The 23,701-nt window shown below is 40.7% G+C and overlaps 1 protein-coding gene across 1 annotated transcript in view; it reads right to left on the bottom strand.

The window, feature by feature from the left end:
* The window catches only part of BLM (BLM RecQ like helicase), an 88,998-nt gene that overhangs the window by 5,110 nt on the left and 60,187 nt on the right, over nucleotides 1–23,701 (bottom strand). Inside the window, exons 15-20 of the mRNA XM_061181761.1 lie at nucleotides 18,237–18,432; nucleotides 15,892–16,082; nucleotides 11,801–11,948; nucleotides 5,165–5,364; nucleotides 4,534–4,726; nucleotides 1,294–1,416 (exon numbers count right to left, since the gene is read on the bottom strand). Coding sequence (XP_061037744.1) covers nucleotides 1,294–1,416; nucleotides 4,534–4,726; nucleotides 5,165–5,364; nucleotides 11,801–11,948; nucleotides 15,892–16,082; nucleotides 18,237–18,432 — 1,051 coding nt within the window. The remainder of the gene's footprint in view (nucleotides 1–1,293; nucleotides 1,417–4,533; nucleotides 4,727–5,164; nucleotides 5,365–11,800; nucleotides 11,949–15,891; nucleotides 16,083–18,236; nucleotides 18,433–23,701) is intronic.

Here is a 23,701-nt window from a genome sequence, read left to right as displayed (position 1 = left end):
ACTTTTCACCTCTAAAATGGGTGTTGGGGAATTCCCTGGAGGTCCAGTGGTTAGGACTGGGCTCTCTCACTGCAGTGGGCCTGGGTTCAATCCCTGGTCAGGGAACTAAGCTCCCACAAGCCACGTGGCGTGGCCAAAAATAAATTTAAAAAATATATATAAAAAAATAAAAATAAATAAAAAAACAAAATAAAATCAGTGTTATAAGGATTGAATGACACAAAATAGGCAAAGCTCTTGGCTCTGTCCTCCCTCAATAAGTGGGAGTGATCATGACCACACTGTGGGCTATTTCCGCAGAGCAGCCCTACCTTACGTGGGCAAAAATCCCTATCCAAACAAGTTACTATACTAAACAAACGTTAAGTTCCCACCAAGAGGTTAATGTATTTGAAGTAAGGATTTATGGAATAATTACCATACAGAGGAATTAACGAAAACCTGACTCTTTGGCGTTTTGTCAATGGATAAAACACGACTGTGGAGAGACAGAACGTGAAATGCATGCTCACTCATGTCTCATCCTGCTACTCTGAGAAGGACCCCTCCCGTGGTCCGTTACAGAAACAGGGAAACATTTCACTTGGCTAGTCTGCATATGGCAATACGCTGGAGGAGGGTGCCTGACTCCTGCACCTGTATCTCCCACAACGAAATCTTTCTTTGTTGTCGATTTTCCCTGCGCGCATGCTTTCTACAGCTCAGTGTTGAGCTTCGTAATTAGAGGTGCTACATGACAGGCTTCCAGCAACCTTTGGGAACGTCCGCTAATGATGCACTCACTCGGGCAGATTCTTTCAGTGGCTAATAACAGTAAGATTCTCCAGTAGTCCAATTACATGTTCATTTTCCCAAAACATTTAAACTCCACTCTTAAACTTTAGACATGCTTGTCAGATAACACTTCCCGTCCTCAGACATGGAAACTGAAAAACAAAGAGGCTATGTGTGGCCTACCAAGGATTACAGAGTGATATGTGATCTGCACCCAGGGCTCCAGATTCCTCAGGCACTTGCCTTAACAGAACAAGCAACTCCTGGGCCCAAAGGTTGTCCTCTGGGTCCTGTTAGCAAGTTCAGTAACTGGTCTCCCCTGGGGGACCTGAGCACCGGTGTCCTCTAAGAGGTGCCCGGAACACCACCGGGGTCTGCTCTGAGAACCTGGATGTCAGTGTGACAAGGTGTAGGGACCATTAACACAAGCCAGAAACCACATGAATCTAATCCAGTGAGATGCATCGTTTAACATTAAAAGAGGCTTTCAGAAAACCCATATTTGGCTGTATACTGAACCTGGCAATGTCCACTCAGAATATTTCTGTAATATTGGAATCACTTCTGCACCATATTTTTCCAGTTTGTCTTCAGTAACACCATCAATTTGAAGCAAAACCTCAGGATCAGACGATAAAGATTCTGTGCATGGGCATAAAATTAGAAATTTAAATTACCACCCAGAGAAAACCCACTGAATTTATGCTCATTCACCCATTCAGCACATGTTTGTTAAGTGCCAACTATCTGCAGAACACCGGGTACATGGGCTGATTTTCTAAAAGGCAGTTAAATGCCGACAGAGGCAGCGCACAGGCCCAGAGGGCAGGAGCCCGTGGTCCAATCCCAGGAGCAAAGGTGTGTGGAGTCAGGGCTGAGAATGGGAGGGAGCACGGGACGTGGGGGGAAGCGGAGTGGGGGTTCCTGGGCAGTGTGCCCCAGAGGTAACTGGACTTTGCTCTTGGCCCACTGTTCTCACAACCAAGACTTGTCTAGCTACAAGTATGGTGATGCTTGTTTGCAGAGAAGGCCCACATCTGTATTTCCAGCTCTGACTTCTCCCCTGCACTCCACATTTGTATACCCTACTCAGTAAGGCCTTAACTGAATTCTTACTTCCCCCCAACCCAAACCTGTTCTTCAGGTCTTTCTGCACGTGGGTGAAGCAAGTACTCTGCCTTTAACAAGTAGGCCATTAAGAGTCTTCTGCGTAGGGCTTCCCTGGTGGTGCAGTGGTTAAGAATCCCCCTGCCAATGCAGGGGACAGGGGTTCGAGCCCTGGTCCAGGAAGACCCCACATGCTGCGGAGCAACTAAGCCCATGCGTCACAACCACTGAGCCTGTGCTCTACAGCCTGCGAGCCACAACTACTGAGCCCATGTGCTACAACTACTGAAGCCCGTGCACCTAGAGCCCGTGCTCCTCAACAAGGGAAGCCACTGCAATGAGAAGCCCACGCACAACTGAGTAGCCCCCCCCCGCCACAACTAGAGAAAGCCCGTGCACAGAATGAAGACCCAACGCAGCCAAAAATAAATAAATAAATAAATTTAAAAAAAAAGAGCCTTCTGCATAGAGAAGGCACAACAGTCTTATAGCTAGACAAGCCTGTTATTTTAAAGATCACTCTGGCTGCTGTACACAGGAAATGGATTGTAAGGGAAAGAGGGGAAACCGGAGCCTGATGGAAGCCACTACAGGTGCGAGAGAGGATGCTGTGAACTAGCGGGTAGTAGTGGAGACAGAGAGAAGAAATAGATTCGGACATGTTTTGGAGGCTGGGTCTGTAGGATTTATTGATGCACTGGCTATGGGCAGTGAGGGAGTAATAATTCCCACGTATCTGAGTTGAGCAAAGGGTGGATTTCAAATCCGTGATTGTAACATCATTTCTACGTTTAGAGGAAAAGAACAGACCTGTGGGACAGACCAGGAGGTTTATGGAAAGGGTTACTGGAAGATAAAGTGGGGGAGCCCCAGATCCCTGGGACTTCCCTGGCGGTCCAGTAATTAAGACCCCACACTTCCACTGCAGGGGGTGTGGGTTCAATCCCTGGTCGGGGAACTAAGATCCTGTATGCTGTGAGGGTGCGGCCAAAAAATATAAATAAATAAAATAAAAAGAAATGCAGATTCCTGATAGAATTTGTACTTTATCTGGAGAGCTGTTGGAATTTTAGCCAAGTATTTAGAAGATTAAAATGAATATCATGTTCATCATCTGGAGATAAGGAGACCAGTTAGGAAACTTCACTAATAGCCTAGGAACAAAATACTACATTTCATTGATTCTAAGAGATACTCTTTTTTTTTTGCGTTTTGGCATTCCTGAGGTCAAGAGGCGTCTTACAAGTGCTGATGGCCAAATGGCAGCTGTGCTGTCACTGCCTGCGCATGTGAGAACTCAGTCATAGCTATCAGTGCTGCCGGCATGCCGACAGCGCCACTGCAGTGCTGGTCCCTCACATGTTGAATTGAACTGCACATGAAATGTGTTAGAAAAGACTAGACTGTGATTAGCATTGAGAAAATGACTGTGCATGCAGAAAAGCTCAGAAACGGAGTAACGGGGGATAAATTTGGCATTAACAAAGCAAATTGTATGTCCTGGAGGAAATGACAATTCCACAGTTTCTTGCAAGCAACAACCAAGTGCTTTACATGACCTGAAGTAGATGAAGCAGTGTTACATTTGTGTTACTGAGAGACGTGCAGCCTCCCGCGGACACTTTCTGGTATCATCAAGAAAATGTCACCATCAAATCAGAACGGGTGACAAGGATTTTGATCAAAATCTTGGGGAACAAAGTGGAGCATGCTAAAAAGGCTGTATCACTAACGTTCCTGATGACATGAGGGAAAACAAAGACATGGACAACTGACTCAAAAAATGATTCAGAAGAGTCAGGTTTTGAACGTGAATTTTTACAAGTACTTAAATCAATCTACTTTGACTGTATGCATTTTCCATATATGCACAGTTATATATGATAAAAATCTAAAAAAAGTAAAAACAACTCTTTCAATAAAAGCACTGTGTCACAGTTTAATTAGTAGAATTTTTTCTTTCTCAACAGTCCATAAAATAACAATGTGGCACTTTAGAGTTGATGAAATACTGTAATGACCTATGGTGGCAGGAGTGGGAATGGAGGAGAGAGAACGTGATGATTATGAGCTTTTATGAAGGAAGAGGGTGGAAGGAAATGTACACTAGTCAGTCAACCATGTGGCCAACTTATTTTCCAGGGACTTTACTATTAGAATTCTGGGTTGAGCTGTCTGAAGCCATGGAAATAACTCACGTCAGCAAGTATTTATCAAAAAATACTTAGACACAGCAGTGTGTTAGATCCGGATTCAGAGAAGCATAAAACAAAATCTCTTTTCAAAAGGAACTTAGCTCCGCATTGCAAAGACGTGTACACACATAGTTAAACATCATAAGGCAGGCAAATAATGCACACAAATTCATTAAGTGACATCTGGTGTTAGCGATTAGAATTATCCATATCCTAACATGCAGCATTAGACTGAAGTATAAGATTGAAATTATACCATATGTCTGAATAACAAAGTACTGTGTATACCTTAAAAAATATATTTTATCTCAAGAATGAGTTTAAACTGTTTTTCTGAGCTTTCAATTCAGAGATCAAAAAGACTGAGATACATTAATGCTCTTGATAAGTTCCTTAGCAAGATTAACTTTTAGCCTATTAATTTATGCCACGCAACAGAAGACTCACACACACCAACCTGCAAGCTTCTTGAGAGTGACAGTATTAAAAATATTAAAGTAATGGACACCAAAAACTTTTCCCAGAGATTTGCAGACTTCCGTAAGCTCTCCAAGACATTTCTTAACCATCTCTTCCCTCTGAGATACCTTTGCCACTAAAGCTTTTTGTTTTTTCACACTGCTGGAATTTTCCGTTTCCATAAAGTCTACCTTTGTGAGAGAAAATGAGAGCACAGGAATGAGTGCATGCACATAGAGGCTTTATTTAATGCTTAATTACATTTTTTGGGGGGTATTTCTGTTATGCCAAGTAGATAGTAAGTCCCTTGGGAACGGGGCTGTATATTCTCCATCTTTATATTTACCGTGCCAGCACAGACTAGCTTTCTGATAAATGTTTATTTAATGAATATATGATGATTTAATGATCTGACAACCCATTCAATTCATTTTGACAGGTGTTACATTACTTGGGCTCAATTTTAAGATCTCTTTCTAAATTAAGAAGAATAGAATATGTTCATACAGGACAGTATATATAAATTCAGTATCCATAAGCTTTGGAAAAGACACTTGAGTTTGCAGTGAAATAGTTCTGTCTACTCATTGTGAGATAATAAAATAAAATAAACATTTAAAATACCATACCTTTAAATGACCATTTAGTACATGTTGGGCTTTATTTCCAGGCATCACATATGCAATTGGTTGATCATTGGCATTGATATATAAGTCTTCATCCAAAATCCTGTCAAGTATCAGCTTTTTAAAAAGTCTTTCAGCATTGTGTCTTGAATAAGCAGATCCCTTTCCAAATATTCCTGACTGAATTTTTGCACTCTTACTCCCTGGTAAGAAGGTAAGAGAAATTAGATTAGTAAATGTAGATATATCATAACTCTAATAGAAGAGGCTAAAAAAGCCATTTATGGACAGGTCTGGGTAAATGAGATAGCTAAGCTCTTCCGCAGGAAAAACCATGGCACAAATAGACACTTGTTTCCATGAAGTAAGAATATTTGAGTAGAACGCTAAAATAATTGTATGTACTTCTCTTCATCTTTTTATAACGTGCATTGGCCAAAAACAGCAGCAAAATTAAGTTTATCATTTTAGCATGTTGCATGTACAGCTTATAAAATTATATTAGAGCAAACAAATCAAAGACATAGTTCATATAAACCTTAATAGCTTCATATCACTGTTGCATAACACTCCACAAGGCTGTATACTTCCCTCCTCCTCCCACTGACTGAGAGTCCCACCCCCAGCTGGATCCTTGGTTTCACATCCACGCTGCACTAATGACTAATGTTTTCATCATAAACACAATTTTTAAAAAAAATTTTATTTATTTGTTTATTTATTTTTTTGGCTGCGTTGGGTCTTCGTTGCTGCGCACGGGCTTTCTCTAGTTGTAGCAAGCGGGGGCTACTCTTCCTTGTGGTGTGCAGGCTTCTCATTGCAGTGACTTTTCTTGTTGCGGAGCACAGGTTCTAGGCGCGTGGGCTTCAGGAGTTGTGTGGCACGTGGGCTCAGTAGTTGTGGCTCGCGGGCTCTAGAGCGCAGGCTCAGTACTTGTGGAGCACGGGCTTAGCTGCTCCGCGGCATGTGGGATCCTCCCGGACCAGGGCTCGAACCCGTGTCCCCTGCCTTGGCAAGCGTATTCTTAACCACTGTGCCACCAGGGAAGCCTCACAATTTTATTATAACAATCTACTTAAGAAGGCTTGTGACACTGATTATAATCAGAATTAACAATTACTTTGTAAAGCTTTAGCTCTATTTTAAGAGTTCCAAATAATTACATTATTGTAAATTTCAGATGGCTTCTGGTCATAGATGCTGAATGATTCGTTTTTCCTTCTTCAAGTGATTTATATCCCTGAAATGTCACATTCCTGGGGCAGGACTACTGCTCTGGTAACGGGCTGGCTGATGTGGACCAACCCTAGTGTTGAGGATAACTACGAAATCTGGACGAAACGTAAACAATTTTCTTAAAAAACACATAAGAGCTAAGGAGAAACTGAAGAATGTGTCAGAAAAATGTCTGACTTAGCAATCTACATGAAAGGTACAAACAGAGATGTAGAGGAGGGTGTATTTAAAAGGCTATTTATCACATCACTATTTACAATAGAAAAATATGTCCTAAAATAAAACTATTTAAATACATTTCATCAATATGATAAAATATAAATTAAAAACTACTTAAGAATAAAAAAAAAAGAAAATGCTTATATCCTGTTATATAAAAATGACAGAAACTGTACATACAATATGATAAATATGTGATTGTCAGCAAACACACATTAAAACATTAGCAGTTTTTTGGGGAGTTATTTGTATTTTTCGATTTTCTACATATTATAATGTAGAATGATCATGTATCATTCTTATAACAAATTATTTTATCTGCAACCCCTTGTACCCCCAAAAGAGTCCAAACTAGGAGTAGGCAAGAATCCAGAAAGGGAAGACCACCATTAAAAGCTGCTTTGTCCTGAGAAATGTGCAGATCCAGGAGACACAGCTGAGAAACTGAACAAACCATCTTCCTACTCCAATCTAGGCTATTAATTTTTTAATTGCTTTATAGATTTTCAATTAAAGTAATACACGTACATAGGAAAAAAATACAATATAGCACAGGAGGGTTTATAATTAAAAGCAACACTCCTCTGTTCCACCCTTCCCCTCCCTAGTCTTACTCCTCTCCAAAGCAATCACTTTTTTTAAAAAATTTAATTTTTTTTATTTTTAATTTTTTTTGGCTGTGCATCGCAGCATGTGGGATCTTAGTTCCCTGATCCCTGGTCAAACCCGCGCCCCCTGCAGTGGAAGCACAGTCTTAACCACTGGATCGCTAGGGAAGTTCCGGCAATCACTTTTTAAATAGCTTGTTTTCAGCTCTTCTGGTGGTTACCTCTGCATGGAACCCATACTCTTGCTGTCATTCCACTGGCCAGAATCACCACCTGACATTTATATATTGACCCTTCACAATGAAAGATGAGGCTTTATCTCATTTATACCACCCTCTTCACTTTACCCTGCCCTGAATTTTGCTAGTTACATAATACTGGTTCATCTATTGATTTTTGGGGTAACTTTAGAGTGTCTGACCACTCTCCCTCCCCACTATGTAGGAGGCTACCAGCACCCCAAGCTGTCCATATACTCCTCTTTTATTTTTATTTATTTATTTATTTATTTAAATTAATTTATTTTTGGCTGCACTGGGTCTTCATTGCTGCGCGCGGGTTTTCTCTAGGTGTGGCGAGCAGGGGCTACTCTTTGTTGCAGTGCGCGGGCTTCTCATTGCGGTGGCTTCTCTTGTTGCGGAGCACAGGCTCTAGGCACGCAGGCTTCAGTAGTTGTGGCATGCAGGCTCAGCAGTTGTGGCTCGGAGGCTCTAGAGCGCAGGCTCAGTAGTTGTGGCGCACGGGCTTAGTTGCTCCGCAGCATGTGGGATCTTCCTGGACCAGGGCTCGAACCTGTGTCCCCTGCACTGGCAGGTGGATTCTTAACCACTGCGCCACCAGGGAAGTCCCCCCTTTTATTTTTATTTATTGTACTTTTATTTTTACATCAAGATTAACGTCTATATCCTGCTCTGTTCTCTAACCATGTTTAAGTCTATACATTGACTCTATTGTAGCTAATCAGTAACATTTATATTACAACAAGCTTCCTTCCCCACTTAGAACTCATGACTCTTGTGCAACTCTAAGGAGGATGTTCACTGTATTCAGACAAACGGATTATTTTTTTGTACATTTTATTAATTACTCAAAATCATGCAGCCAATTCTTTTGTTTTCTATTTGACCTTGGCTCTCTTTTATAATCTTTCCCCGGGAGTTTCTTTTTTTTTTAAAGATTTTTTTTTTGCTGTGAGCCATTTTTAAAGTCTTTATTTAATTTGTTACAATATTGCTTCTGTTTTTTATGTTTCCATTTTTTGGCCCCAAGGCATGTGGGATCTTAGGTCCCCGACCAGGGATTGAACCCGCACCCCCTGCATTGGAAGGCGAAGTCTTAACCACTGGACCGCCAGGGAAGTCCCTCCCCAGGAGTTTCTAAGTGCCTTTCTCCTTTTGCTGTTGAGAAGTAACATTTGTGTTCTTTACTGTCATCAATAAAAAAATTCATTTCTTGTTCTTTCTCTATATTGCTTGGGACTTATTTTTCCCGACTTTCTGTTACAATTTGTACAGACTGCTTACTGGACCTGCTGCATAGCTGTGACTCTGGGATTTCTTCTCACTGGACCCATGGGTCAGTTCCCCTGTTTATGGTATACATCATATCACCTTCTTTGCCTTCTAGTCTCCAGGGCTACTGACATTAATCTGATGTCAGTTTGGTTTTGGTTTGTTTTTTCTTTCCAAAGCTTTCTGGAGTATCTCTGAAGGGGTCCAGAACATGCCACAGTGGCATAAAAATTATTTTGAGCAGAAGGTACCTGAATTTCTGAAATCCATCTGCCAAAAAGCAGAGACTCCCAAAAGAACTCAGTTGTCTTAAATCCCCTCCCCAGGAGCAACCAGAGAAAACTGACTCTTATCATTGGAGATGAGAAGTCTCCACACAACACCTAAACAGACACTGTCACAAAAACTGCCATGTCTCCCCGCTATCTTTCTCCTAAGGGCCCATTTATCTTTCCCTCAAGTCATTTGTTTCCTCCTAACCCTTCCCCTGCCTCTACTTCCCCTATTAAAATGGTATACAAGCCTCAAATTCTAATTGTCCCTTTGAGTCACATTTTCTATCAACTCCCACACATACGTGATTAAATCTGTCTTTTCTCTTGCTAATGTCCCCAACAATTAAATATAACAGAGTGGAGAAAAAGTTTTTCTTCCCTAACATCTCGTTACTCTTGGTATTCTTAAATGTCATCTTATAAAGCATCTTATTTAGCATTAAGTGGGCATTTAAAAAAAAATTTTGGCCATGCCGCGTGGCTTGTGGGATCTCAGCTCCCCGACCAGGGACTGAACCCAGGCCACAGCAGTGAAAACACTGAATCCTAGCCACTAGACCACCAAGGAACTCCCCAAGTGGGCATTTTTTTAAAATTAATTAATTAATTAATTAATTAATTTATGGCTGTGCTGGGTCTTCGTTTCTGTGCGAGGGCCTTCCCTAGTTGCGGCAAGCGGGGGCCACTCTTCATCGCGGTGCGCGGGCCTCTCACTATCGCGGCCTCTCGTTGCGGAGCACGGGCTCCAGACGCGCAGGCTCAGTAATAGTGGCTCACGGGCCTAGTTGCTCCGCGGCATCTGGGATCCTCCCAGACCAGGGCTCGAACCCGCGTCCCCTGCATTGGCAGGCAGACTCTCAACCACTGCGCCACCAGGGAAGCCCCCCAAGTGGGCATTTTAATTAAGGTTTTTTTCTTTTCCATTCTGGGAAATTTTCTTTTATCATTGGTTTGATAATTCCCTCTCTCTACTTTCTATTTCAAAATTTTATTTGTCAGATTTTACATCTCCTAAGAATTGATCTATATTTTGTCTCTCACATTTTCCATATAGCCTTTTGCTCAGGTCTTAAGAAAATTTTCTTGACTTTATCTTCCAACCTTTCCACTAAATTTACTTGCGTCAATCATTTAAAATTTTTAACAGCTCTTTCTGTAACATTCTATTATTATTTAAGTCTTTATGAAGATACTAATCAGGAGTTTCCCCTCCCACATCCCCGAAGCTATTGCTTATTTTCTAAATTATCTCTATCCCCAGGGTCAAATATGCTACTTATTTGGTCTTTCGCTTTTTTCTTTTTGGCTGCACCTCGCGGCTCACAGGATCTTAATTCCCAGACCAGGGATCAAACCCTCGCCCCCTGCAGTGGAAGTGCGGAGTTCTAACCACTGGACCGCCAGGGAAGTCCCTTGGTCTTTCTCGTGACTGTCTTTTTTTTTTAAAGATTATTTATTTATTTATTTATGGCTGCATCAGGTCTTAGTTACAGTGCACGGGCTCTTCCTTCAGCGTACGGGTTTCTCTCTAGTTGTGGCACGTGGGCTCAGTAGTGGGGCTCAGTAGTTGTGGTGCGTGGGCTTAGTTGCCCTGCGGCATGTGGGATCTTAGTTCCCTGACCAGGGATCGAACTGGCGTCCCCTGCATTGCAAGATGGATTCTTAACCACTGGACCACCAGGGAAGTCCCCTTGATTGTCTATTTATATTTAGTCTTTAGGGACCACGTTAAACTTTTTAGGTGGATTTCTTGTTATTTTATATCTAGGTCTATTTCCCCCCAAATTCCTCCCCTGAATGGGGATATCTAGTTACCAGGTTTGCTTTAGGGTAAGTGGGCTGGGTGGCCCCCAAATGCCACTTAGGGGCGCTGGCCCCCAGCTCAGCTGTCTTTCTACTCCTCAAACAGTTTGTTTATCTTTGTTCTAGAATCAACTGCAGGCTGGTATTCCATGCAGTTCTTTTGTGAGCAGACTTTCTTTTAACCGTCCCCTCCTATTTTTGGCTCCTCTGCTTTTACTCCCACCCCCCAGGCCTCTGAGCTTCCAAGTCTGAGTCGGCCTGGTGATAATGGGGTTCTGCCTGGTTGACAGCCCCTCTGCTATAACTTTCTCTACATTTATTGTGCATTGTGATTTACTGCATTTCATTCCATTTTTCAATATGCTTCCATCCATTTCGTCAAAGATTTTTAAAACCTCTAATCTGATGATGGTCTCTTTCTGGTTTTCTATGCTGTTATGGATTTAATCCTCATTTTATTTCCTTGCTACTATTTTAATGGGGCCTCAAGCGAAAAAAGAAGACAGATACTTATGCTCAGGCTGCCATCCTGAACTGGAAGTCAGTCAATGGGTAATTCTCCAGGGAAGTTATATTCCATTCACTCAGATGAAATTGTATAAACTTTATTATTTTCATTTTTGTTTGTGGACACTCATCTTAGGGACTTACATAAATTCTATAAAAATAATTGGTAATAATTCATAAAAACTGATTTTCTTTTGTTACTCAAAAAGGTTTTATTCTAAAACTCTTAGCTTCTATAAGAAAATAGAAGAGTTTTTTTTATGTACTTGTAATGAATTCTTTAGAGGTTCAACTTTTTTTTTTTTTTTTTTTTTTTTTTGGCTGTGCCGTGCAGCTTGTGCGCTCTTAGTTCCCTGACCAGGGATTGAACCTGCGCCCCCTGCAGTGGAAGTGCAGAGTCCTAACCACTGGACCACCAGGGAATTCCCTAGATGTTCCATTTTAATCGATGTAACTCTAACAATAAAACATATGACTTACCCAAGAAAATGTCAACCAGCATATTCATAGTAAATCTCCCAGAAGGACCTACATGTTTTATATTTCTTGTTCCTTGTGATGAACTGTGTTCTTGAACAAATCTTACAATATTTTTTACATCATCAGTCACATCTCTTGTCTTATAATCCTATAAGAGATAATAAGAGATTATTATCTTATTATAATAAGAGATAATATAAGAATAAAAAGAGATTACCTTTTGCTATAATTAAGATACCGATACCTAGATTGCTAGGATTTAATACTAACTGTAACAGTCCCACAATAAACCATTTCCAGGCTAAAACCAAGACCAAAAACCAAGGAAGTTTCAAATGTTCATTCTTTTCTAAGTTCTTATATTAACCTTGTGTCTACAGTAATTAGCACTCTACCATATCTATTTCATTTCTGTTTCACAGACAGTTACCTGAGAGCACTCAGTGGGTAGAAATATTCTTTTTCTTTCAAAACCCTTCATACCTCTTTCGGTCACTTACTGGATGGTGACCTTTAGGGATGAAAAACATTGTCCAACCATGCAGATGTATGAGTTCTGATCTCTTTTGGGTCTTTGGTGCCACAGTCAATCCTTTTTATCACCTCCGGTCAGTTCCCTTTCTCATTCCCCTCAGTTGTCTCCAAACTCTGCCTACCATTACTATGTGGTCTTTTGCTATCGTCTATCCTAGTTCTCTAACCTAGCAATACTAAGCACCTGCAGTTCTCAAAAGCTGCATCATGCTTCTGTGCCTCTGTATATGCAGTTCCTCTACCTTCTAATCCTTGTTCATCCACCACAGTCCTGAAGACAAATAGGTTTCTTGTCCTATACTAACAATTGGTAGTGATTCTGAGGCTCTATCTGGCATCATCACGAAAGAGTGCCCCATCACTCTCTCCAACATCATTCCTGCCTTAATTCTTGGTGACTAGTGTACAGAGATGATCCTCCCACACCTTGGCCTTTGGCAACTTGATCTCCTGTACTCCAGTGATCCTGTCCTCCACATATGTCAGCCCCTCACTCCCATGGTCACACCCACTACCCAGCCTTACTAGTATCAGCAACCCTTTTGTTCTCTGACCGCTACCTCCTGCCTTTCTAACTCACGCCATCTAGTTTCTGACTCCAGCAATCCACTGGGACAGCCTATCCATTGATCCTCGTCCTCAGATGTTCAGCTTCAATTCCAGAGCCGATCATTATAACATAACCTTTCATATACCTTCAACTCCCCTGCCCTTGGGTCACACTGTTTGACAAAACACGAGATCCAGTTCTCCACCATTCCATGCCTACACCTGTGTAGCTGAACTTGGCAGGAGAAACACACACAACTATGCCGACTGTTTTCACTTTCAGTACAGGGCCACAAACCTCAAGTGGATCCTTAATGCTGCCAGGTAATCAATGATACATGCTTAGTCTATCTCTCCCTCATTCTCTTAGAATAGCAGTCAGCAAATTACGGCCCATGAGCTGTACGCCTGTTTTTGTAAATCAAATTTTATTGGAACACAACTATGGAAAAATCGGTGTATTTATGTCTGCTTTTGGGCTAAAATAGCAGAATTGAGTAGTTGTGACAGAGACTGCCCACAAAGCCTGAAATGTTGGGTTGGCCAAAAAGTTCGTTTGGGTTTTTCCATAAGATCGTATGGAAACCCGAATGAACTTTTTGGCCAAGCCAATATTTACCACCCTCTGGCTCTTTAAGATAAAGTTTGCTGACTCCGTCTTAGATGACAATCTCACACTTTCTCCTTTCTCTTCAATCCCCACTCTTGTCCTGTCAGCTGACTACCTTGCCTCTTACTTTGCTGAGGAAACAAACAATCGGAAGAGAGCTTTCAAAACTTCCTTCACTACGTCCATCCCCAGCACCTGCCCCGCATTTTCTCTTCTTACTTCCTGTTACTATAGACGAACTACCCAAGCTCCTGTCTAAGCCAGTCTTTGTCCTTTTGCACTAGCTCCCAAGCCCCCTTGCTTACTCAGGGACACTGCTTCAGCAATTCTTCCCTCTCCTCACACATCAATTTCCATCCTCCGTAGGTACGTTCCTATCAGCACACAAATATGTTATTTCTCCTGTCTCTTCTTGACTCCACTTCCCCTGGCAGCTACGGTTTCATTTCTCTGTTCATCCTTGAAGCAAAACTTGAAAGAATTCTCCATATGCACTGCCTCCAATTTTGCCCCTCTCCACTGAAACTGGTCAAGTCCAGGTCCCATATTTCCGCGGTGCTAAACCCAACGGTGACTTATGGTACTTGGCTCGGCAGCAGCAGGTGACTAGGTAGCGCTCCCTCCTCCCTGATGCACTCCTACGCTTAGTTGCTTTGGTCTTCCTCCTACCTCACTTGTTCTCTTTCCTGGTCTCCTTTCCTAGTTCTTCCTCTTCTCCTCAACCTCTTCAAGTCTCAGGGCTCAGTCTTTGGTTTTCTTTTCTTCTGTCTAAACTTATACCAGTGAAGATTTCATCTGCTTTCATGACTTCAAATTCAACTATATGCCAACCACTCCCAGAGTTATGGTACCACCAGCCTCTCTTCAGAATTGCTGGATCCAAGACATATCTAACTCACTACACCCCAGACCAAACTCCTGATCTTCCCTGCCAGCCTTCCCCGAACGTCTCAGCTGAGGGCTGCTCCACTCTTCCAGTTTCTCAGCCCTCCAGGCACCGTTCTGGCCGGCCTCACCTCTCCCCCTGGGCAGGCACGTGAGCTCCCTCACTACCCCTCAAAGGCACAGGCATGCCCCCCACCTCAGGGCCTCTGGTTTTGGCTTTAGCGAAGAACATCCGTATTTGAGAGCTGCTCAGCTAACTCCTTTCTTCAAGTCTTCGCTCAGGTCTCATCTTTGCAGTAAGACTTCCCTGGGCCACTGCATCCTGCACCCCATTCATCATTCCTGACTCCTTACACTGCTGTACTTTTCATCAAAGTTCTTTCCTCTTAACATGTACTTATAATGTATATTGTCTTTATTCAGCCTCCCTCTGCTAGAATGTAAGCTCCACAAGAGTAGGGATCTTTATATTTTGTTCAGTGATGTATCCCAAACTCCTAGAACATTGCCTATCACAGAGCAGGCATTCAACAAATATTTGTTTAATGAGTGAACTGATTAGCAATGTTTACAGAGTGGGGTGTGGGGGGTTGAGATGGCCATAAATCCACAGATTCCACCCCAAGAGAGAGTAAATCACCCTCTGCTTGGCTAGCGCTGCCTACGGTATCACAGTGATATGAATACATACATGTCTGTCTCCCCTCCCGTCTGTGAATTGGCCTATATCATGTTCATATGTGAATCCCCAGCACCTTGCAGATATTTCAAATAATATATCAACTGTGAAAATGCTCTGTAAACTGTGAAGTACAGTAGACATTAAAACGTAGAATTACCATGATAGGTACAATACAGTACCTAACGATTGAATTTAACAACCTCCCAAAGTTATTTTTAGGACAGATGATAGCAAACTCATCCTGAAGCTATTGCCCTTACTCTTTACAGTTTTTTAAAAACCAGTTTACAGAGTAATCTAATTGATCTGAATTCAAACACATAGTACACTAGTTATAACCCTTTTGAGAATGAAGATGTTTAAATATAATTAGAGTTGAATGTAAAATATTCTACCTGCCCACGCTGGATCTTTTTGGGTATTTACAGATTAATGATATTTCTTAAATATCCTATAAACCACCAAAACAGGTCTAGTCTGTTTAATAGTATTTCTGTGGAATATCCGTAGAACTAGATAGTTCTACGGATATTCCACAGAAATACTATTAAAATGTTCTACGGATATTCCACAGAAATACTATTAAAATAGTTCTATGGATATTCCACAGAAATACTATTAAAATAGTTCTATGGATATTCCACAGAAATACTATTAAAATGTTTCTATTCCCAATTAACATGGGGAGGAAGCCATCGTCCCCTTGTTAAAATCCCTAGGACCCACTTACTGCAATCTAACTTGTATCTAACTTTTCTAAATTAAGAGAAGAAAAAAAAAAAATCTTGTCAAGTTCCTTATCACAAAGAATTTAAAACTTTCTTATTTTACCTTTGTTTTACAGCAATTATCACAAGAAACATCTGGGTATTTCTTACAAAAATAAGGATTAAATCCATTTTCGCCAAAGTAAGCCAAAAGCTGTATTCTCCTGCATTCTGTTATATTTTCGCAGTAATGTACCATACTATACAAATTATTGAAGTGAGTCTCTTTCGTATGACGGTTTCCATCTTTTTCCACTAAAAGAGATGAAGAACATAGTAAACATACTTATTAGAGTAGAAAAATAGAAAAGAATATCACTTTTAGAATAGGTTCGTATAACTTTAAATATTAAATGAAATAACATTATTCATAGCATTATATATCAACATGACATGAATCTATATTATAATTAACTGAATATTTATGTTCATCTTCAAGATTGTAGTTTTGCAGGAATAAGCATAGGTTGTCAGGAGTAGCTGAAAAAATTTTGCAGCTCTTCATTATTCCCAACGATAAATATCTGAATTATATTTACTATATTTATCAGACAAGGATGTACTGAACCCAGCATCCAAAGTAAGCAGAGCATGGAGCCATGGCAGTGGGCTGTGCATCTCCCCGAGTATCTGGGATCAAAGTGGTTAAGCCAGTGGTTCTGAAACTATGTACCAAGGACCCCCCAGGGCTGGGGTGGGTGCTGCAATGAACTCACAGGGGTGCTGGCAGGTGTTTTAAATTTAAGGGAAACACAGCAATACCTGACACCTGTTGAACACCACACAAGCAACTAGTTGGAGGTAGTTTATGATGTGCTACTTTCCTTCTAATGACATTGTGAAGCTGAAATTTTGGCAGTTGCTATGATAAAAATAAGTACCTCCAAAAAATCAATGTGAAACAGGAAATGAGGGTGGCAGTGTCCAATCTGATTCCAAGGTTTGAGAACAACATGTACATACTTTTCATTTGTAAGCAATTGTTGTTAGTTAAAAATGAAATAAAAAATTTTTTTTCTGGTTTATGAGTATTATTTTTTTCAAATGGTTGCTAAGTGTTTAGCATTTAAATACTTACTAAATTATTTGGACCTAACTTAATATAGGTTCTGCTTAAAAACACAAATGGATGCACTAAGTTTAAAAGTTTCATTTTTGCACTGAGAATTATCTTGGTATAGTGCAAGGGACATGGACTTTGCAATCAGATGAACCTGGATTCCATCAGGGCTCTGCCACTTACCTAGCTCTGTATCTCATTTTCCTCTTCTGTAAAACGAGGAGAATAATAGTAGCATCTTTTAGGGTTGTTGTGAAGATTAAATGAAGTGATATACGTAAAGCATTTAAGACAGCAGCATATAGTAAGTGCTAAGGAAACTTTATCATCATTATCACTACCCTTCCCCTTACCGCTGCTGCTGCTCTTGGGGGCAAGTTACAAAACCTTTCTGAAGCTCACTTTTCTCATGGGACTATCTCAAAAGCTAGTGGTTACAAGCAAATAAGGTGAACATTACTTGGCACAGAGCTTGGTAAGTGCCATTTCCGGTGCTCAGTATCTCTGCCAGAGTTTATTCAAAAGTGGTCTCAAAAGAGGCAATTTTACTTATTTACCTATTAGAAGGGGACTGGTTCAATAAACATGGAATATCATACTATGGAATTCTATGTAGTCAAGCTATGTGTACTAGTTGGAGTCATAATTACACCCTAGTGTTGACTGGAAAAAAAATCAGGTCAACATATACATATTAAAAAAGCACATTTATATAATAACTATAAATAGAGTATAACCTTTAAAAATTGTGAATCACTACGTTGTACACCTGAAACTTATAATAATACTGTAAATCAACTACATCTTAGGAAAAAAAAAAGCACATATAATGGAATCGCATTTATATTGTAAAAAACCTGCATTTGGGAAAGGTAAATATCAAATATAAGATATTGCCTAACTCCAATGAAGAGGTAAAGGGATGAGATAGGAGGGGGCTATGTAGGGGTTTTATTTCCTAACCTGGACGGTGGTACGTGACAATTCATTATTTTTTTCCATTTTACCTTTCTGCATGTTTGAAATATGTTACATACAAGGATGCATGCAAAAATTGGGCCTGGAAGGATACAAAGGAAATCAGTAACTGGAGTTATTTCTTAGGGCAGGACTGCATACGAGGCATGATTTGGAAAATTTTCAGCCTTCAACACATCTGTATCATTTGAATTTTACATAACAAGCATGTAATACTTTTATCGTAAACATGAACTAAAATAAAACTTCCATATCTATCTAAGTGCCTCTATTTTAAGGAAAACTGGACCCAAAACACCACAACTGCAGGGGTAGATGACAATCACGAGACTGAGGAGGACAGCATGTGTCCCCGATGGAGCTCAGCTTACTTAGTATAAGCCTCTTCAGTCTGGTCACATCATGGTAGGTATAGAAGAGCAGGCAGTGAGAGATTTCCCCATCTCTTCCAGCTCTGCCAGATTCTTGGTAGTAACCCTCCATGGATTTAGGGAGGGATGCATGGATCACAAATCGCACATCAGGTTTGTCAATCCCCATTCCAAATGCAATCGTTGCACAGATAACCTGATGTAAAAGCAAAAGCCTATTAGGCTCATAATGCATTTAAAGGAACATTTTTTAAATCAATCAATCAATCAATCAATTAATTTTTGGCTGCATTAGGTCTTTGTTGCTGCGCGCGGGCTTTTTCTTTAGTTGCGTTGAGTGGGGGCTACTCTTTGTTGTGGTGCGTGGGCTTTTCATTGTGGTGGCTTCTCTTGTTGTAGAGCATGGGCTCTAGAGCGCAGGCTCAGTAGTTGTGGCACACGGGCTTAGTTGCTCCGCGGCATGTGGGATCCTCCCGGACCAGGGCTCGAACCCGTGTCCCCTGCACTGGCAGGCGGTTTCTTAACCACTGCGCCACCAGGGAAGCCCTAAAGGAACATTTTAATAATAGATGCTTCTAGAAGCTTTATCTTCTATTTTACTTTAAAATGTACTCATTATATAAGAGTCTAATATCTTAACTTGGTTCCATTATTTAGCATGACTAATATGAGATTTTCATATTGATAATTTGCAGTTCTATTCAGACCCAAGAAAGTAAAGAGAAGCTCGGTGTGGCAGGCACTTGCTTGTGTGATTTGGTGCTATCACCAAGGGAGCCAGGATCAGCAGCAGTCGCCTCCTGATGTGTTACCACTGTTTGCTCCCGTATGTTTTTGATATGGAGGTGTGGGGGTGTGGCTCACCCAGCCATGATATCCCTGTTGCCCCAGTAACTGTGTTTCTCAGGAGCTCTGGTTGTTCCCAGGGCTTGGGCTTTTAGAGGTCACTGCTGCTAGATTTTCCAATGATTCAGGAAGAGTGGCGTTCTCACCTGCTCCAGGTGAGAACTTACTATCTGTTTTTCCAGTGGTAGCAAGTGATCACACACCAGCTCCTTTTATTCATCAGCTAATTTCAGAGTCAAAACTTGTGAAAATTTTATTGGAACTCATGTGGGCAAAAGTCTGAGAGTTGCTTATACTAGGGGAAAAAAAAGGCTGGAGACCGTGGATCTTGGCCTATGCAAATTACTCAGTGGAAGCAAGGTGATAGCTAAATTTCGGGAGCTTGATGTATCAGTTTTTAGTAAAAAATCTCTTTCAAGCCTATCGATTTCAGTGGCAAATTTAGGACCTATAACCCAGCCAAAAATATTATATCTCCAGGCAAAATTACATTATACAAATAAAGCTGCAAGCCTTTTTTTACCACCTAAAAAAATGAATTGCTACTTCAAAAATAGTATTTCAAAAGCAACTGGACGATCTGGCAGCCAGACTGAGGCTAATGACATGATTTCAGTAACTGTAAGTACCACAGCTAGGAACTGCACGCCATGGATGGCAGACGGGGGTGCTCATCAACGCTGGAGATGCTGGTGGCCTGTACTTTAGGTCAGCCATCTGTCTAAATTTATGGCACTGTGATCAAAGGCGAATCTCCTTGGAAAGAGAATGTCTACTGTAGTCTCTAGAGGTGGGAGAGCAGGTGGAGAGGCTGTAAAGCAAGGTGTGTCAGCCCACAGGCGCACAGGTTTCCAAGAAGCCTGGGTGCGTCTCCCAAGGTCGGGTGAGCACAGGGCTGTGAGGGAGGCTGCAAGCTCATGAGGTGACTATGACACCAACGCCTTCTGAGACTCTTTATTTCTTATAACTGGGAATACTGGCTTTGTGGAGTTGTTAATTCCTTCTTTATTTCTGTGTTGCTTTTAAAACTTCAGGCTAGGGACTTCCCTGGTGGCACAGTGGTTAAGAACCTGCCTGTCAACGCAGGGGACACGGGTACGAGCCCTGGTCCGGGAAGATCCCACATGCCGCAGAGCAACTAAGCCCGTGCGCCACAACTACTGAGCCCATGCGCCACAACTACTGAAGCCTGCACACCTAGAGCCTGTGCTCCACAACAGGAGAAGCCACCGCACCGCAACAAAGAGTAGCCCCTGCTCGCCGCAACTAGACAAAGCCCACGCGCAGCAACGAAGACCCAACGCAGACAAAAAAGAAAAACCCAAAAAACAAAAAAACTTCGGGCTACCATCATATCTTTGTGAAGAAAAACAACCAAGTTTTATTCTATCCCACAAATCTAGTAAGATCAAGGCTGTCCAGTTGGTTATATTATTATACCTTGATTGTGAGGATTAGCTGCTGAGAGCAGAAACAATTAGATTAAAAAAAAAAAAGCTCACCAATTAAAAAAACTATATATTTGATCAAAGTGTTTTATATATAAAAATATGTATACATGTATGTATGTATGTTATAGAATATACTATATATAAAGAATTAAAGAACTTTAAAAAATTGGCTTTCTTTTTTATTAGTTTTCTATTCAATTTTTTTATGATTGAGATTACACACTTTTGAATTATATTTTTCCCTACATTTATCCATCATTAACATTCGAACATTTTCATATCATTAAAAAATTCTTCATAAACCATTTTTTAATGGCAGGGATGTACCATAATGTAACCAATCATGCTCTCAGGACATTTAAGCTATTTACTATTAAAAATAACACTGATGTAAATTCCACACCCATGTTTCAGATTTGAGGCTCTTAAATATGGTCTACCACACTGTTTTCCAGAAAGGCTCTCACGAGTACTACAGGAAATCGTCTCTGACAACACGGTCCCCGACAGTTAATAAAAGTTTGCTAATACAACAGGTAAACATGATCTCACTGTTTTAAATTTTAATTCCTTTGATTATTAGCAAAATTGCACTTAAAAATTTTGTATTTAGCCCTCTGTAGTTCCTCCTTTCCAACAGTTTCTTGATAGCCTTGCGTAATTTACTATTTGAGACTCATGTTTTTCTTCTCACAATTTTACAAGCTCTTCATTATGTTTTATTTGAGGAAGCTATAGTTCCCATTTTGCTGTTGCCTTTAATTTTTGTTTTACAGATATAGAAGTGTTTAGTTGTTTAGGTTTTTAATCATTTCTAGCAATTACTTCCTTTTTGGCTGTTTTTAAGCTTAGGTTCTCTTTCACTCAGTGTGCATACATTTAAAAATATCTGTACCTTTATTTACCTATAATTAACTTTGATATGAGGACTCAGAACGATTCTCCCCATCAGGTAACCAGTACCACTAGTTGAATAATCTTCCTTTCCTGATTAATTTTAAACGCCTTCCTTATCATATATTGTTTTTACCTGTTTTCCAGTCTATTTCTGGATTTCTGTTCCATTGATCTTTAACGTATTGCAAAGCCAGTGTTTGTGTGTTATTATTTTCTTGCCAAATTCTTTTGGTTATTTTCACTTGAATATTCTTCCAGGCAAACTTTGGGAAAAGTTTATCAAAGGAAGAAAACACTGCAATTTTGATTAGCTACATATTAATTTGGGAAGAATGCCTTCTACAGTTATGTCAGTGAAAATAAACCAGTATTTTACATATCTGAAAAAGCCTTTCTATTGTTTCCGACATAAATGACAATGAGCTGGCGTGAAACTCTTCAGTCCCAGCCTTCCCTCTTCTGATTCTGGAGATAGTTCGCTTCTGTTTTTTTAATTTAGTGTAACTGTCTCAGGCATGTCTATTACTCGTTCTTCTTTTTTTTTTTTTAAATTTTATTTATTTATTGATTGATTTTTGGCTGCGTTGGGTCTTCGTTGCCATGCGCAGGCTTTCTCTAGTTGCAGCGAGCGAGGTCTACACTTCATTGCGGTGCGTGGGTTTCTGATTGCAGTGGCTTCTCTTGTTGTGGAGCATGGGCTCTAGGCACATGGGCTTCAGTAGTTGCAGCATGTGGGCTCAGCAGTCGTGGCTCGCGGGCTTTAGAGCGCAGGCTCGCTATTTGTGGCGCACGGGCTTAGTTGCTCCGCGGCATGTGGGATATTCCCGGACCAGGGATCGAACCCGTGTCCCCTGCATTGGCAGGTGGATTCTTAACCACTGCGCCACCAGGGAAGTCCCTGTCGTTCTTTGTTGAGTAACCTATTTCTTTACCTTCATGAATACAATTTCTTATAACTGTAAATCAAACAAAATGTTCTGAACTATGTCTACATGTAAGTTTTTCCCCAGTGATTTTGAGATAACTCTTAAATTTGTTACATATTTGTTATGTATTTATTTATAATACATTTGACTACTCTAGCGATCTCAACTATCCCTATTTCTTTTTTGGGTATACTTATTCTTAGGCTGAACCCCTACTCTCCCAGCTACCAATAATTTTTTTGTTTTTTTCCGTTCAATTTTCATATGTTTTTTTCCCCTTCACATCCTCAAGTTATTCACTACATCACTGATTCAAATGTCTGCATTGAATTGAACCATTTGTGTCTTGATATATAATTCTATTTGTTTTGTTTTTCTTGTATTTTCTTATCTGGATAAACTGACTTTTTATTTATCCCTTCATCTCAGCCTCTTCATAACATCTTCTTATGGCAAACTGTTTCTAGTTCATATAAGTCAAGTCTTCTTAAATCTTTCTGAGGATATTAAGCTGATATCCTCTAAGATTTCCTTTTGTTTTCCCTCAGGAAATAATTTTGGGAGATACTTTTCCTTCTGAATCTTCACGGCAATGATTTCTTTTTTTATGAGCTGAAAACTTCATAGGCTACAAAAAAATTATTAGTCATTCTCCTCAAATGCATCCTTGTACGTAGAAAGATCTATCCAAGTTTCATATTTGTCACAGTATGGGATGCCCTAGAGTGTTCTTGCTTCCTTCTTGATCTACTTGGGTGACAAATTTATCCTCTCAGAAGTAGATGCTCAACATCATTAGTTATTAGGGAATGCAAACAAAAATCACAACGAGATACCACTTTACATACACTAGGATGGATATAGTAAAAAAAGACAGTAATAAGTGTTGGTGAGATGGAGACATTGGAACCTCATACACTGCTGGTAGGAATGCAAAATTTTGTAGCTGCTTTGCAAAACAGTTTGGCAGTTCCTCAAAAAGTTAAACAGAGTTCCCACATGACGGAGCAATTCCAATCTTACATCTAGCCAAGAGAACTGAAAACATGTTCACACAAAAACCTGTACAGAAATGTTCACAGACGCATTATTCACAATAATCAAAAAGTGGATACAGGGACTTCCCTGGTGGCGCAGTGGTTAAGAATCCGCCTGCCAGTGCAGGGGACGCGGGTTCGAGCCCTGGTCTGCGAAGATCCCACATGCTGCAGAGCAACTAAGCCAGCGTGCCACAACTACTGGGCCTGCGCTCTAGAGCCTGCGAGCCACAGCTACTGAACCCGAGTGCCTAGAGCCCGTGCTCCACAGCAAGAGAAGCCACCGCAATAAGAAGCCCGCGCACCAC

Source organism: Eubalaena glacialis, chromosome 2 (assembly GCF_028564815.1).
Source record: "Eubalaena glacialis isolate mEubGla1 chromosome 2, mEubGla1.1.hap2.+ XY, whole genome shotgun sequence".
Classification (NCBI taxonomy): Eukaryota; Metazoa; Chordata; class Mammalia; order Artiodactyla; family Balaenidae; genus Eubalaena; species Eubalaena glacialis.
Note: the sequence above shows the minus strand (reverse complement) of the source record. Positions and strands in the feature narration are given on the sequence as shown.